Source organism: Fimicolochytrium jonesii (assembly GCF_025526975.1).
Source record: "Fimicolochytrium jonesii strain JEL569 chromosome Unknown EV422scaffold_6, whole genome shotgun sequence".
NCBI classification, from domain to species: domain Eukaryota; kingdom Fungi; phylum Chytridiomycota; class Chytridiomycetes; order Spizellomycetales; family Powellomycetaceae; genus Fimicolochytrium; species Fimicolochytrium jonesii.
Window position 1 is genome coordinate 699458 of NW_026515673.1, and position 15593 is coordinate 715050.

Below are 15593 nucleotides of genomic sequence, written 5' to 3' on the forward strand. Positions count from 1 at the left end.
AACTCTGTTCCTCTCTATCTACATCAATATCTGCAATATATATGCATGCGAACGAGACGCTTCCTATATGTACATATTTACAATGTGCTTCCTTTTCCGCTTTTCTTCGAAGTTAACGACGGTGATACCATTCATGTTTCGGTTGCTGGCGGAGCAGATTCAGTTTTTCCATCTGAGACTGCTTTCATCTCCCTGACCAGTTGAAGGACTGCGATATGAAGCGGGTGAGGAGTTGATGACATCGGACAACAAATAATAAAGAATGCGAAAGGGATAAATCAAGAAACGGGAACGTACCGCCTCTCAAGACCTCCACATCCGTCAACTTCGGTCTTTGCCCTGCATCCGTTTCTTGATTCCGTAGAGAAACCGGCAGTTCGGCCCTCAACTCATCCAACAGCCCGCGCATGGTCGACCGCTTGCGCTGCTGACGAAGCACATGTATCTGCCTTTGAACTTCCTCCGTGGACGGTACAACGGCGCTGGAGACTGTGGAGGATGTTGTGCGGCGATGGGTGGAGCGTGCCGGGGTTTGGCTGGATCGTGGTGGTGGGAATGGGTGAAGCTGGAGGCCTGATGGGTGGAGGAAGGGTGCGTTTGACGGTGGGGCGGAGGCTGAGAGTGTTCTAATAAGCGGGATGAACCGAGTTAGCTTCAACGTTTTCAGAAATGCATCCCGTAAACCCATAGCTCCCTCCTAACCACGAAACCACATACCGAGCCCGCCTTGGTCGCGCATGAACGACAGCCGGTGCACTCGGCTGCTGACCGACTCTCAGATCCGTCAGTCCCGTCGCGTTCATCGTCCCCGTATTCATCGAACTCGAGAACCCCATTATTGGCGGCGAGAACATCGGATGGGAATGTCGATGATGCACGCCCTCCATGCCCGGAAGCACAAAGTAGGCGTCATGATGATGCTGGAAGTGGGGGTAGCTGGCGAAGTTGCTGACAGGGGAGAGTGGGGAAAACCGCATGTTGGGGTCGGGCAGCGTTTCCGAGTTTGTGAATGCGTTTGCGTTTGCGTTAGCGGGTAGAAATTGAAACTCGTCTGGCATGGGCGTGCCCGAATCAATGGCGTAAGTATTGTCAAAGTAGGCGCCAGCGCTTACATCGTACCCCGTACGGAGAGATCCTAGTCTGCCGGCCTGCTCAAAGGCATGCATCGTGCCCCTGCCAGGCCCGACCGGAAAGTGGTGCCAGCCCCAGTAGGGACCGTTGTCCTGCTGTTTAAAGTTTCTGGAGCTCTCAACCGTTGAAGGCCTCGATATCTGCGATGGGACAACAGCCGAGACCGTCGATAACCGAGCGGTTAAGGGCATGCGCAGGTCTGGTTCCATTCCGACCTGTACGTCGTAGGATTCGAACATCTCGTAGTTGGTGTCGGTAGCGACACCATGTTGATTCTCCGGGATGAGGCTCATCTCCTCAGTTACGGTGACTGGTAGGCCATGCGATAGGTCTGTCGAGGACGTACACCAGCGTTGGGTGATGTTACTGCTTCCGCAGGATTGGGCGAATTGCAATACGAACAAGCAGATTCACCGTGATATTCTGCTCTTTGTGTCGATGAGGGTATAAGGGTAAAAGATGGAAGCAGTTGCTATATTCCTCTGAAGGCGTCAATGCCTTGCCAAACCCTTCGATCCAGCGTGCAAACGCACGGACGCTCTGTCAAATGCGGGCGGAGACTTTGCTCTGATATAGAAATTGTGCGCAGGTGAGACGATTCTTTTTCTGCAGAGACTGGAAGGCGAACAAATCCAATCCGCGTCGGAGACATAGCCGACAACATACGCAGTGCGCCGCAACGATAAAACCTTCCAACCCTGTTAGCTCTCCATAAGCTACCACTACTCCTGCGGCCGACCGCCCCTCCATCGGCTGGCATTGGGCAAAGGATGTCTCCGGTTCGGTGCGCCCATTTCCTGTCAGGCCTGTAAGCGTTGGTTTCGGGTCCCCGGCATTGACCAAAAGGGGATTATTCTGTGAGTTCACGACGCCTACCGCACGCGAAGCCGTGTCGGGTAGCCTTCTGTATCCCATGTCCTTTGCCCAGCCGCAGGGCCCGTGCCTTTACAGCATTGGCCACGGTTTTTTAGCGACCCCGTCAAAAAATCGCGCCGCGGGACCTTCGAGTACCAATTTGTCGGGTTGGCGTTTGTCTCGGAAACCACGTTCCTGGGATTTTTGAGATTCTCACCAAATGCACCCTCCCCAGCTCCTGCTCCGCCGCCTCTATACGCATAGCTCTTGTACGTTGAGACAGGGTGAATCGTAACCTCAATTTAGAAATGTAACATGTTGCAGCTTGTAAGCAGCGGACAGAAATCTCCGACAGAAATCTCCTTCCCAAGAAGAGGATTGAAATTCGGAAAACGTTCGACAGGGTGGTCCGACGTATCATCCAAAACTGAACAATATTCTTTCTTAGCTCCGTGATGCAGGACTTTGGATGGGCGGCTAATGCTGGGATGTTTCCGACGCAGATGTATCTGGATTTCCCGGTAGCTTTGTCGTGCTGCTTATACCCATCGGAACGTAAAACCAGCCCTGATGTCTCACCTAGGTGGTGTGCCGGCAAGGGGCTTCAGTATCAAGATGCCCGTTACTCGTTATTCGGCCAAAAGGACAACCTCGCGCTTGCACCACAATGATGAGGCTGATTAAATCGGCCAGAATCGCCCTCTTCACGGAAACCGGTGGTTTGCCGCCTGCGCATACGCCGAAAAAACAGAGGAACTTATTGATATGATGATGAGCTAGGCTGAAAAGCCTCAGGCTAGCTTCCGTATCGACTTGAACTGATCCCAAATCGCCCGATGTGGCTTGATCTCAAAACAATACATTTACATGAAAAACTTCTTCAAATTCCAAAAATGTGATGCGCTCCATCTAGCCCTCCGGTTACACCGTTGCCTTCGCCTTTTCGATGACCTGTTCAGCGCTGATTTTGTTCTCTTCGCAGGAGCTGTCTGATTCCACCTCGACCCACTTGGCTCCCTTCGTATTTGTTTCCGCTGCAGGTTTGATGACCTCCTCATCATCCTCCTCCTCCTCCTCACTACTATCGTCCGAATCTTCAGGTCCGGATAGGTCATCCCTAAAGAGCCGAGTCGTATGAGCATGTGTCCGGAATTCGACAAGGTTATATGTCTTTGAGCACCTACCACTGTGATAGGTCCGCCGCCGGCTTGACCGTCACCTTCTCCACATTCTTGACCTTCAGGGCCGCGCCCACCGGAGCATTTTTCAGCGCTTTCACGACGGCGTCCTGGATATCATCCATCACTTCCTCATGGTTTTTAACAAAATCTGGATCGTGGAACCGAATCTTTCGCTTCTCAGGCTCCTGCAGGTCCTTCTCCAGCTTTTGGATCAACTCCTCTTGCCGTTTTCGTTTGCGTTCAGGTTCTTTTTCAAGATAGTCTGCAAGTCTGTTCGAAGATGACGATTAGACACAGTACATCTTCCGTACAAACTATGCGACGACAGACTTACTTTTTGGCATCATTCATGGTCTTGAGCCGCCTTCCCGACAGATCCCTACACGCTTCAAAATTCGTCGTCTTTTGCGACGCCATTTTTCCACCCTGTGCTCTCAACATGCTCCCGAATCCTCCTTTCCCGCCGGGAACCCTGACCAGCAGGTTGAAAACTAGTGGAAACCGTCCCGCCTCGGCGCAGTCATTTCCATCCTCGAGGTCGTTGTGAGGGAATAGAGGCAACTCATCAGAGACGGGGCGACCACCTTCGGTTGTTAAGAGCTGGTCGGTGGGATGTAACGGAAGCACAGATGAGATCTGGTTCTTCAGATCTTCCACAGTAAGCTGCTTCCTCTGATTGACGGACCCGGCACCGGAGTCATCAGAAAGCTGTAGACAAAGCGGCTGCAGGCCGGCAAAGAGGTTGACGACGACTTGAGTAGGCATTGCTGAGAGGAGTTTCGAGAGGTTGAAGGTCTTCGACGGTTGGAGCTTTCAGACTAAGAACTTCAGGTTGAGAAGAAGCCAAGTCAAGCCGGGAAGTACACAGCGGAATGTCAGCGCCGGTTATGTCCACTTACTTGTCTTAAATCGGAGGATGATTTTATTAAATCCCATTTTCTGAGTTTTCTGGTCGTTTCTCGTTTGACCATTTCGACGTGATATGTTACTTGATATTCGGCCCAACCCGCAAAGTGGTCCAACAACGAATTCGCCACCGCCACCATGAAAGTAAAGAGGCAAAAAACCAATAGGCGGCATATGAACGTCTACACCCACTCATATGGGTTCAGAGAGCCATTCCAAGTGCTAGGTACGTGGTGTCATTTTATCAGATAGTGGATTATCTTTGGGAAACATGACTGTGACGAGAAGTCGAAAGCAGAGACCTCCTCAAAAGTATTCCTATGGCATGTCTCGCAAAGGCTCACTCTTGTTATTCCTTGACTACGTAGTGGACGGCAACTTTGTAGCTGTAGCTCTGCATATGAAAACCGACCTAAACGAAGCCTTGGGCCGAGTGCTGACAGGACCAGCAAGAGCAAGTAAGAAGCTCCCTTTCACATCTCTTTCATAGACTTTCGAATTGATCAAGCGAGTCTCCAGTGACGACAGCATGCGTCCAAGCCGAACTTCGCACTCTAGGGCGGGACTTTTACGCCGCGCTTGAGTCTGCGCGCTCCCTCGAGCGCCGTCGCTGCACACACCCACCACATGCGCCTGTGGCAGCAGCGCAGTGCATTGCCGAAATTATTGGAGAAACGAACAAACATAATTATTGCGTTGCGACGCAGGATTTGCCGTTGAGGAGCAAGCTAAGAAAAATTCCGGGAACCCCACTGATCTATATCAACAAGAGTGTGGTGATCCTGGAGCCGCCCAGTTTAGCGACAACCGAGTGGGTCAAGGAGGTACGTACGTCCTCTTCCATTACTGAGATGTAGCGCCTCTCATTCCAGCATTGGAACGTTGCAAAACTCATATAAACTACCTTGCAGATGGAAAAGAAGAAGACACTTCCCCAAGCATTCGAAGTATCTGTCATCAATAAACCGGCGGAACCGGAACCCGAACCACCGAAGCGGAAGAAGAAGGCCAAGGGCCCCAACCCCCTCTCTGTAAAGAAAAAGACGAAGGAAGAAAAACAGGCTGATGCGGCCAAATCTGCCGCGAAGGCGAAATCGAAGGTCGGCGATGGGAAAGCGGGGTCGAAAAGGGTCGCTGGGAGCGAGGAAAAGGCGAAAGGGGGTGAGGCAGGAGGAGAGGTTGATGGTATAGACGGCACAGATCCCGGGGCGAAGGCGGTAACTGAGAAAGACAGCACGACGGATGCCACGCCAGTCGTAGGAACCAAAAGGTCGCGAGACGCAGAGGAGAGCGAAGCGGCGTCAGCGAAACCCAGGGATGCTCAGGCTGAAAACTCCTTTGAGAGTGTGCCGAGGAAGAAGAGGAAGCACAAGCACAAGCCACGTGCACTGCGGAGGGCTGAGGGAAGCGCAACGGCTGGTGTCGCGGAATTGGCAGCGTAAGAGTAGCGCAAGAGAAGAGTAGCGGAAGTCAACGTGGAGCAGTTTGCGTAGATACGCATTTGCGCATTTTTTGGCGATAGAAATCCTGGTACCATAGCCGTCGTTCTAGAATCTAGAATTTATAGCGTTTGTCGGTTCCGGCATTTAGTGTCATAGAACACTTTGTGAATGGCACGAAACAGCGCTGCGTCTAACCACGGAAGACTGCTGGTATTGCTAGTACTCCTTTCCGCTTCTGCACGCAAGTTTGCAGGCCTGTTACTTGGATATTCCCTTACCCCGTGACTATATACATAGTCTGTCTTGGCCAATTTAGGTGAGTCGATACGTAGGTGTTCGTCGGCTACGAAGGGCCACCACCACCCCCAAACCGATTCTGCGCCATCTGCTTGAACATCGCCATTGTGGCATCCTCTTTGGCGGCGTACGCTTGCACCTTGCCCGCCATGGCACTCGCCTTCTCATCCCTGAACGCGTTTCGCCGCTCCTCTCGCCGCGCCTGCTGTCTCCGCACGGACTCTAAACTCGTGTCTCCCGCGCCACGACTACCTCCACCCAGTAGATCAGCGTCGTTCAATTCAACATCAACATCGCGCTCTTGCTTGTGGTAAGCATTCTGTGCTCGACGTTTCTCGATTTGCGCTTCTCTGTGAAGAAGGCAAGACGTTAGTGTCCGAACGACCGCCGTAACATACAACGATGTATGGCTCCCACCTTCCAGTTGCTTTGGGCAAGAGCTCGTCCATCACAACCTCATTGTTCTTGCGCATGTCCCGATTTTCACGACGTTGTCGATTGCGATCGTCTTCTTGGCGGTCCAAATCTACAAGCAGCGCAGCCAGATCAATCAGCGATCGTCCAAGCGCCAATATGTCATGACGGTAGGATGTATACCATTGTCGCGTTCTAAAGCTGTTCTGGCCCGTGCCGCTTCAGTGTCGCACAATCCGATTAGTCAAATAACCCGCAAATACGAGGACGTCGCCTCCGTCGGCGGCCCTTACCAATGGCATTGCTCTTAGCCTCCTCCCTGGTCATTGGCCGATTGAACAGCTGCGATGATTGTGTCAGCGAGTCGACGGAATCGCGGGCGCTCACTAGCTCTTCCTGAGCCTACAGGATCGTGACGATGGTTGAGTTTCCTCGCCCTGCGATAAGAGAGTTCTTCTCAAGCCTTACCAGATTTTTGAACTTCCATTGGTGCTTCGTACGATCCGCCGCCGGAACTTCGGACGAGGCGATTCCTTCGTAGTACTTTTCTTTTGACGAACATGTGCACAGATCGTGAGAAAAACGGTTCTCTTGAAGCCGTTTTGCACACATCATTGACCCAATGCACAAACTCGTCTCTGTTCCCAAGGACCTCTTACGTACTATCGAGTTTTCCCCTATTCCAGCGCTTCACAAACTGTCGGTCCGGGAAAGAAGTAGACCATATGAAAAGTTCAGTAACAAGACTCCTCTTCGTGCTAGGAGATCCTGCCACCCCTCTAACCTCCCGACTGGTCCCCATGCACACCTTTTCAAACAAGCTCCTCGCCTCCTTTCCACTCAACTCCTCAAAATACTGCTTCTTCTCAAGCCGCAGCCACGTTTGGAATTCGGTCGACTTCGCAAAATAATCGTCCTCGCTTAACTTTCTCTGTCCATGTCGCTTCGCCTGATCATCGTCCTCCGATTCATCTTCGTCGTTCGATCGCTCTTCCCGTCGCTTTGACTTTTTCTCACTCTTTGATCTTCGCGACTTCTCATCGTCGCGGGAGGACGACTTATGGTCCCTGTTCGACTTCTTGCGGGATTTTGAGTCGTGCTCCCGGTCTGAGCCGGAATCATAGCCTGGAGAGGTATATCGGTCCGACCGCCGGCGCTTGGATGTCTCCGTCGTACTCATGGTGCTTTCGATTTTGGGATGCGGTAGGAATTGCCGACTTATGTGTAAGCACTCCGTCAACTGGGGCACATCAAAATGAGAAAATCATGACTAGGGTGTTGTAGAATCTATTAAATATTTACAAAGGGACAAGAAGAATAATGCGAATGCTGAATAAATCACGAATGCAGACGGAACGGGTAGAGTGTAGCGTGCACTCTGATGGAGGGGTGAAACAATCGCTTCGAAACGGCGGGAATGTCTCAAGCAGTAAACAAAATGGATGAGAGGCATTGAGGGAAGGGTTCTATTTCTTCTCCTTCTTGCTCTTCTTCTTCTTGTCGGATTTCGTCGTCTCCGCCTTTTCCTCCACGGGTGCTTCCTTCTTCGACTTCTTCTTTTTGTCTGTTACGGGCGTCTCAGGCTCGTCCTTCTTCTTCTTGTCCTTCTTCGCCTTCTTCTTGTCTTTGCTGTCATCCTCCTCGTCTGCCTTACGCTTCTTTGGTGTCTTCTCCGCCGAATCCGATGCTAAAGTCGCAACCAAATCATTCAGACTCGTCCTTTCCAAGGTTTCGAGACGATTTCAAAATCCATACCTTCTTCATCATCCTCATCTGCGACAACGTCCATCAGATCCGACATGCCGACCTCCGCCAATGCCTTCTGCATAACCTCTGCGTTCTTACGAGGAGTGACACCCTCCTCGTAGAAACGAACACGCTCATCAACCTGTTCGCGGAGGAGCTCACCGAACTTGCTGGTAGGCTTGTCCAAGAAGCAATCGATACGGCAAGCGATGGAGCATTTGTTCGCAAGAACACGAGAGATACGTCCCTTGTTCTTCTGTGCGGCACGGCCAATGAATGTCGAATGGTAAATGAGACCGTACTTGGGAGTGTTTCCCTTGGTCTTCAAAGCGCGGAAAAGCGCCTTTTCAGCACCGAGAATCTGCACGGTTGATGCTGGCAGTTTCGCCAAGTTGGTCAAGCTTCCAGCGTGCGCAACGAGACGCGCTCCGACCATCTCGCCAATAAGGGCAGACAAATTGGGGGCGACTTGGTGCATCTTGCTAACGAGATACCCGTGGAGAGATTTTCGGTAGTCGGTCAAAGCGATGACACGGTCAGCAAAGTTCTGAATGTTGGCCATGTCGATTTCGGAAATGTCGGTACCCATGGAGGCACGGCCAGCATCGATAATTTGCTTCGCCTTAATTGGGTCACCGGTGATCTCCTCAAGACCTTCCAGCTTGTCTTCACCAAGGTCACCCTTGTTCTTAATGAACTTGGCGAGCTTAGCGTACATGGCGTTGTCGCTGCTGATCTTAATGAGTTCGGGGAAGTGCCAGCCGTACCACTCGCGCACCCGCATAGAAAAGGTGTTGACGTCCTTATCCAACTGGTCCAGCAAATTGATAGACTGAATGATCATGTTGTCTGCCCTGTTCACGTTGAACTTTACTTTGGCACGGGAGTATGCGTGACCGAGACCGAGCTGCGCGCGGTCGAAATCGCCTTCCTTCAACTGACTCAACAACTTCGATGCGTGAACACGGATCCCACGAAGCAGTTCACGGACGGTATCGTTGTGGAGACAGTCGTAACCCAATTCCGCCTTGATTCCTCCTCCCAAGTTCGACTCCGACACTCCCAGCTGAACCTTCTGCTTTTTGCCAGCCTTTGGCAAGTTCATTTCCAGGAACGCCTTCAGCGATGGGTTAACAACACCTAGCAAGCGGAAAGTCGCATTAGTTCCCGTTCCCGCTTTTAGTTGAATGCCAGGGTAACAGCCGTACCTTCGGAAACGTCCATAATGTTTTCCAAAGCATGGGCGGCACTTTTAAACGGCGTGAACGACTTCAGCTTGACCATTTTGCTGAACCGAGACAGGTCCAAGACGCTTTGCTGTACTTCCTCCAAGTCCTGACCAACTTCCTCGGACTCGATGCGCTCAAAGAGAGCGTACCCGGAGGCCGACTCGAAAAGGAGAAAGAAAGACTTTTCGAGTGAAATAAAGTTAGTTGAGGCTCCTTTACGCTCCGGGCGAAAAGGACAGAACTTGTCCGCTAAGACTCGAACTCGCCGAAGCTTACCATGGCGAGTTTATGTTTCGTAAAAGGAAATGGGTGGGTGATCAAGACGAACGGCGTGCGGTGCACCAGTCTCCGAACGGCGGCAAGCTGAAGTCAAGTACAGCACCTAGAGGATACTGAACGACTTCGAAAGAAACTTTTGCCGGATGTCGTCGAGAATAGCAGTGTCCTCAAAGCGGAAAGCGCAATGTTCACCACCAGAGCGAAATGCAAGTCCAAAGTTTTCTGGCACGTCACGTGATATACTGTATTGTCAAAAATGGCATGGTCGCGCCGACTAATCCGAGAGCGGGCTGGCGGCTATAATATATAGCCCTTCTCGACGCAACGACAGGACCCTCTACAATCCGCCTCTCCCTTTACCCTCGCCCCTCTCGCTCTCTCTCGGCATGGGTCCCCTGTGCGAATCATCCCTGATCGGGGCCACGCCAGCTCCATCCCCATCATTGGTGCTTCCATATCCCTTTGAGCTTCCACTCTTTTGATCCCTCTCCGCATTCGTATCCGCCCTCCCATCGCTCTGAGAATGTGAGTTCTTGAAGCGGTGCGTGTGCGTCTGGTACCTCTTTACATCTTCATCCTCCGATTTGGATGCCTTTGAAGTTGCGAGTTTTTTCTGTGTGGGGATCTTGGCGGGTGCGCTTTTGCATGGGTCGACTTGGTCTTTGCCGACGTTGTTGCCGTACCCCGCCGTCGCATAGCTGCGGGCGAGGATGGGAAGATCGGTTGGTTGGCGGGAGATAGTCGGGCCAATGTGCGCTTTGTGATTTGTGCGAACATGTTGATTATTGTTCCTATGATAGGTTGATGTATTGATGATGGATTGATTCGAGGAATTGATTGCAATGGCCAACTCGGGGCTGCTGAAGTTTTTATTTGACCCGTTCTATACAACCTTTCATGGAGTGGAAAAAACTAAGAACTAAAGGAAAGTCTTATTGCGCTACTAAGCGCGTAAAGACCGCCCCTTGTCAGGTAGGTGTCAGGTAGGCGTCTGTTGGGGAAAGCGTGTTTCGAATCGAAGAACTGAAGAAGCCAATGAATGGCAAATGGTAATGAACACGGCAGTTCGCAGACTCGAGTGCGCACCGCCAGAGAGTCTCGACGGCCCTCTCAACCTAGTTCACTGTAACCTACGTGGCACTCAGTGTGGCACTCGTTTGCTGTCACAATGTTGGGCTGCACACGAAAGAAGTGCTTCAATTGTCTTGGTGGTTTGCCTGTAATTTTCGTCATCCTTCTGATAGGTAATGTCAGCAACGAACTAGGCTCAAATCATGTACGCCTCGAGCGCTGATTATCATTGCTATGCACTTCATGGCGCTGGTCGTAGGATGGAGCTACTATGCATATGTGGGAATTTTCACCAGTGAGTAAAAGAATTGAAGTCATTGCCTGCATGTCTGTGGTGGTTAACTGGCCATTGTCTTCCCAGCTCAAGTGATATATCCCTCGGGTGTCCTTCAAGCAGGTGACTCATGGATATCGCAGGGAAGGAATATCAATACATGGCTCACCTTTCGCTTTCCAGTTTCCTATCTCGTCATATATCATGCGCTGCTCGGGATGTTTGGTTGGTCATACTATGCGGTCGTCAGAACATCCCCAGGACACCCAAGGCAGTTGGAGAGCTTAGACCGAGACGCCTACTGCTGTCAGGGACCAGCTGCAGCAAGAGGTCCGATGTCTCGATACGATACTCCAGAGACATTACCATTGACTTCATCCGACGACGATACAACTCTCAAAGAGACGGAGGACCCGTACGTCCGTAGTCATCAAAAAACAAATAGTGCTGTCGGGGAGGAAAGGATGCACGAGCCATTGTTTGTGGACTCGGTTACGTGGGACGCCCATGCCCCTCGCCTGTATCCGCCGACGCAAATGCTGGAAACTAAGCAGGACGGCGCACCGCGATTTTGCACGAAGTGCAACAATTGGAAACCCGATAGAAGCCACCATTGCTCGATATGTGAAAGGTTCGTATAATTGCCACATGCTCTGGTCGCTTGTCCATCATGAAGACCTCACCTCAATGTGCCCTCAGATGTGTGCTCAAACTTGATCATCATTGTCCGTGGATAAATAACTGCGTGGTAAGTGCGTCTGATGTCACGTAACGTGATATATGGCACTGCTTATACTGAACGATACCCTCTCGCAGGGCTTTGCAAACTACAAGTACTTCTGTAAGTCCCTCGGAATTTGATCTCTGGCAAGTGGGGGTATTCTGTCATATCCTACGATGGGGCTGACCCTTACTGCCATTCTAGACTTGTTCATCCTGTACACCTTTTTGTACTGTATCTTCATATTCACAACAATGGCAGTATCTCTGGTGAATAGAGAAGATCTCATCCAGGTAAGCGCCATGTCCTCCATGATCATAATGTTCTCAAATGGTCAACCTTTGCACGCAGGGTCTAGTAGGGATAGGATTTCAGAATACCTTCCTTCTCATTGTCTCTGGCGTATTCGCACTCTGCTTGCTAGCCTTCGTTGGCGTACATACGGGCCTCCTAGTCGACAATAGGTCGACTATAGAAAGCCTCGAAGGAGCGAGGAGAGTCAGACTGGAGGATGGCACCACGCGGTTAGCGAAAGAGAAACACCTATTCGATATGGGGTATAAGAAGAATTTCATCGAGGTGTTCGGACCGCGGTGGGAGCTTTGGCTTGTACCCGTTTACACTAGGTATGTTGGGTCCCATTACGTGCACCCTGCTTATGGAGTGCTGAGGCAGACTTCCCTCATATCACCATGCAGTATTGGCGACGGACATAGCTTCCCGTACAACAAGGAAGTCTACCGACGACTTCTAGCAGACGTATGAGCTTCTAGACTCTATCGTCCGTTCTTGTAGCTATTAGACCATCATTCTTGGAGCCATGTACATAGAGCCATCTCAGTGTTACGCATACCACGGCGTTCGATTGTTTATTTTGCGTCATTAAGGAGTGGTTCATTTCTGCGTATGTATTGTACCCCGGCGGCGCGGTGTCGAAATTGGTTGCGTCAGCCATTTTGTTTTCGACAGTCGTTGAGAGTGCTAGCGATAACTGAACCTGCGCGAGCTTAGAAATGTGCATGTGGCGGAGTTCTTGAAGATCGCCTTCGCCGATCCCCCCAGTTGTACCTGACATTGTCGATCAGCGATGAATCTTGGGCGACATCAGGGATCGTTGATGAAGTCGGGCGGCCGAACTCGGCCGCCTTGGTCATGTTTCCCTCCGCATAGACAGATGCCCTTCAAAGGCGCTCCAAATACCCTCAAGGACCGATAGTTCCCCACTGGAGCCGTACGGGATCCGTATACCAAGAGGAACCTGGTCAGGGTCTGCTGCGCACGCGAACCTTACGTGTTCGCGACCGACTTTGTGCACCGGGTGCCAGAAAGAGGTATGTCACTGAAAAATTGTCGGATTTATTATTCTTCGGAATCGGATCCTATACCAGCAGTAGGTTAATAATAGACCAATGCCTGTACGATTTTTTCGGCGTATTCCGAATATGATTTCCATTTTTCATTTCTCTGGACCCTGATGAAGCCTCGTCCCTTCTCCGCCGTCAGCAATGCGCGTTACACATAAGTACGACCCACCGCTGCCAAGGTCGCTCCAGACCTTCCATCGGCGGCAATTGCCTATTGCATAGATTCACTTCTGGGACATCCATATAGCTCTACACATCCTACCCCTTGCAAAATCGCCCTGGTCGAGCCTATCGGTCGCATCCATCTAGGTCTTTTTGCTGCAGTCATCCCCGCAAACATGCAAAAACCGTCGTCTCCGATGGATATCCTACACGCCGAAGTATGCGCCGGTGACCCAGCAGCCGCGTTCTATGGTGCGGAGTTCGCGGTATATCAGCACGCCAACACGGTGCAGCGCCCGCATGGCGGCGGCCTCGTCTCTCAAGGATCCGGAGGCAGCAAGTTTCCGAAGAAGCGGGAACAAGTGAAGAACGCATGCGGTAAGTATTGACACCTCGCCTGAAGCTGTCGGGCTGTCAATCCGGCAGCCACGTACTCCCACGAACTCTGTCTATTGCGAAACAATCTGATATCTAGACGCTTTCACAGTCAACTGCCAAAAGGCCTGCAAGAAATGTGACGATATTCGTCCGTGTCCACGATGTGTCAAATACAACATGTCCAGTCGCTGCTACGATTCTGCCCGCAAACAACGCAAGAAAGGATTTCGCCGAGGAAGCAACGACGGGATCAATAGTAGCGGAACTTCATCTCCGTACTCACTGATGGCCATGGCTGCTGAATTGCCGCCCTCGCTGTCGTATCAGAACCGCGGTATGCCACAGGGGTTGGGGCCGTTTACAGCTTACGGGCCGGGACCACATTACGACGGGATAGAACACCACCGGAGGCAGTCTGAATGGGATAAGCTAAACGTACTCGCCAATGTCTGCACGGCCGTTCTCGACCAAGATCACAGTTCCCCCGACTCTCCGATAATCCCATATGAACCGTCATCCCACGGGTCGTTGTCTTCCGATGATGACCACATGTATCGTATTGGAAACCGGTCGAGGCCAATGCGGTTTGACAAGGCACCTTGGGGTGCCGAGCCTGCATCACGTCGTAACTCTGCCGACTCCAACGCGTATTCCGTTTCTCAACGTCGAGGATCAGGCCTCGCGTCGTCTTTCAGCTCCGGATCACCTAACGGGATTAATGAAGATAGTGACTCACCGCTCACCAGATGGGAGAGTCCAGCACAAAACGCGAGTCCCGTAAGAGCGGGATCAAGCACGTACATGGTAAGTTCGTGTGGCTTTGCTTCTGCTCGAGACTAAAAGAATGCATTGCATAAGCAGGCCCTAGACCTGAATCTGATGGCAACCTCTCATATGCAGGAGCTTGGTATACCGCATCGTACGCTGGAGAATGATCGTATAAGTTACTCGCCGTCGGACGATCATTATCGGCGACCACCATCCGACTTCCAGCATCGCATGCCTCCCTACGAGCTTGAACGACGAATGAAGCCTCAGGAGCACCCCGCTGCGACGATGATGCCGCGGGTGAGCTCGTCACCGGAATACACATACACGTCGCATCCATCAAACCGGCTACAGGCTCCACATCATCAGCATGCAGCGCACCGCGTCGGACCCCGCATCCCACGACAACCATCTTTTCCATACCCGCAACACCTAAACCGCTCCATCTACGCATCATCACCCGCCGCATGGCCGCGCGCACCTCGCAATCCGGGCCCTTACGGAGGTGCCGGTCTGCTGCAATACAACGATCATGCAACAGCCCCGGCGCCCCCAGCGCATGCGCCCTTGCCTTCCATCAGGGAAGCCTTGAACTCCGTGGGACTCGGGCTGGAGGGACCGAGGCGCGGCATATGGGATTAGATATCCGGAGGCCTGCTTAATCTCGGCGACTACGCTATGATGGGCATTGATTGCTTTGTTTTTCCCGGTCTCATCCGACCTCGACGCATTCATGGGGAGCTGTGATGTCCGACGCGCTGCGTCGGCATTCATCAATGAGATGGATCAAATCCGACATACCTCGACGCGACGCATTTTGATGAATTCATTCATATAGTCTTTCTTGCTTATTTTGAGCCCTGCCTCGCTTTGGGCTCAATACCATGCATTGCTCTCAAAATAATGCCAGATGGGCTTCACGGGCAAAGCAGATATCCTGAGTCTTGTTGACAGCAAGCACTGGTCGGCTGGAGATTAGTCCGCTGTCCGTGCTCATTTAAGCGAGTAATCCGTGCCGTGGCTGCGGTAGCTATTACCAACCATACCGGGGTATTTGAGTGTGATACCCATTTGTGCAATGCGCTTGGTACCAAAAAAAAAAAAGTACACATGGACGCAGGGATCCCAGACGTACAAGCAAAATAGAAAAATGCGGGATGAGGGGATCGAACCCTCGACCTCAAGATAACTCATAGAGTATGAGACTTGCGCTACTGCCAACTGAGCCAACCCCGCTTTGGTGTGTCGTTCGAGGGTGCACAAATATATTTTCCTTTTGAACCTTTTGAAAGGTTCTGGACGGAGGACCCCTTCTTTCATTATAGCTGCAGGAAGGGACAACGAATGGTGGCGGTGCAGCTCAAGGGTGCGGGCG

At 51.7% G+C, this 15593-nt stretch overlaps 7 protein-coding genes and 1 non-coding gene across 8 annotated transcripts; 3 read left to right on the plus strand and 5 right to left on the minus strand.

Moving 5' to 3' along the window:
• Positions 1 to 49: 49 nt before the first annotated feature.
• EV422DRAFT_390029 (uncharacterized protein) lies at positions 50 to 1549 on the minus strand. Its single transcript, XM_053066843.1, has 3 exons — positions 718 to 1549; positions 298 to 626; positions 50 to 208 (listed from the first exon to the last, which is right to left on the minus strand). Exons 1-3 carry the CDS (start codon positions 1422 to 1424, stop codon positions 132 to 134), a joined length of 1113 nt encoding a protein of 370 aa, XP_052927239.1. The 5' UTR covers positions 1425 to 1549; the 3' UTR covers positions 50 to 131.
• A 1301-nt stretch (positions 1550 to 2850) lies between these two features.
• EV422DRAFT_523210 (telomere stability and silencing-domain-containing protein) lies at positions 2851 to 4112 on the minus strand. The gene is made up of 3 exons (XM_053069888.1): positions 3502 to 4112; positions 3171 to 3437; positions 2851 to 3103 (listed from the first exon to the last, which is right to left on the minus strand). Exons 1-3 carry the CDS (start codon positions 3930 to 3932, stop codon positions 2908 to 2910), a joined length of 894 nt encoding a protein of 297 aa, XP_052927240.1. The 5' UTR covers positions 3933 to 4112; the 3' UTR covers positions 2851 to 2907.
• Positions 4075 to 5867, plus strand: EV422DRAFT_390471 (Fcf1-domain-containing protein). The gene is made up of 4 exons (XM_053066845.1): positions 4075 to 4299; positions 4442 to 4531; positions 4593 to 4897; positions 4985 to 5867. Exons 1-4 carry the CDS (start codon positions 4212 to 4214, stop codon positions 5513 to 5515), a joined length of 1014 nt encoding a protein of 337 aa, XP_052927241.1. The 5' UTR covers positions 4075 to 4211; the 3' UTR covers positions 5516 to 5867.
• Positions 5859 to 7406, minus strand: EV422DRAFT_565922 (uncharacterized protein; the record flags this gene model as incomplete). Its single annotated transcript, XM_053072378.1, has 7 exons — positions 5859 to 6162; positions 6230 to 6338; positions 6410 to 6445; positions 6520 to 6628; positions 6695 to 6774; positions 6890 to 6923; positions 7011 to 7406. 7 exons carry the CDS (start codon positions 7404 to 7406, stop codon positions 5859 to 5861), a joined length of 1068 nt encoding a protein of 355 aa, XP_052927242.1.
• EV422DRAFT_389925 (uncharacterized protein) lies at positions 7323 to 9762 on the minus strand. The gene is made up of 4 exons (XM_053066842.1): positions 9478 to 9762; positions 9181 to 9382; positions 7982 to 9112; positions 7323 to 7913 (listed from the first exon to the last, which is right to left on the minus strand). Exons 1-4 carry the CDS (start codon positions 9478 to 9480, stop codon positions 7693 to 7695), a joined length of 1557 nt encoding a protein of 518 aa, XP_052927243.1. The 5' UTR covers positions 9481 to 9762; the 3' UTR covers positions 7323 to 7692.
• A 551-nt stretch (positions 9763 to 10313) lies between these two features.
• EV422DRAFT_390368 (DHHC palmitoyltransferase-domain-containing protein) lies at positions 10314 to 12531 on the plus strand. Its single transcript, XM_053066844.1, has 10 exons — positions 10314 to 10452; positions 10546 to 10724; positions 10811 to 10846; positions 10913 to 10948; positions 11009 to 11456; positions 11525 to 11573; positions 11642 to 11666; positions 11751 to 11839; positions 11898 to 12172; positions 12245 to 12531. The coding sequence occupies exons 2-10, from the start codon at positions 10649 to 10651 to the stop codon at positions 12309 to 12311; spliced, it is 1101 nt and encodes a 366-aa protein (XP_052927244.1). The 5' UTR covers positions 10314 to 10452; positions 10546 to 10648; the 3' UTR covers positions 12312 to 12531.
• Positions 12532 to 12725: 194 nt separating this feature from the next.
• Positions 12726 to 14499, plus strand: EV422DRAFT_390526 (uncharacterized protein). Its single transcript, XM_053066846.1, has 5 exons — positions 12726 to 12877; positions 12952 to 13068; positions 13158 to 13450; positions 13560 to 14254; positions 14319 to 14499. The coding sequence occupies exons 2-5, from the start codon at positions 13052 to 13054 to the stop codon at positions 14322 to 14324; spliced, it is 1011 nt and encodes a 336-aa protein (XP_052927245.1). The 5' UTR covers positions 12726 to 12877; positions 12952 to 13051; the 3' UTR covers positions 14325 to 14499.
• Positions 14500 to 15369: 870 nt separating this feature from the next.
• On the minus strand, positions 15370 to 15454 carry EV422DRAFT_t54. Its single transcript has one exon. It is a non-coding gene; the product is annotated as a tRNA-Met (tRNA).
• Positions 15455 to 15593: the final 139 nt, after the last annotated feature.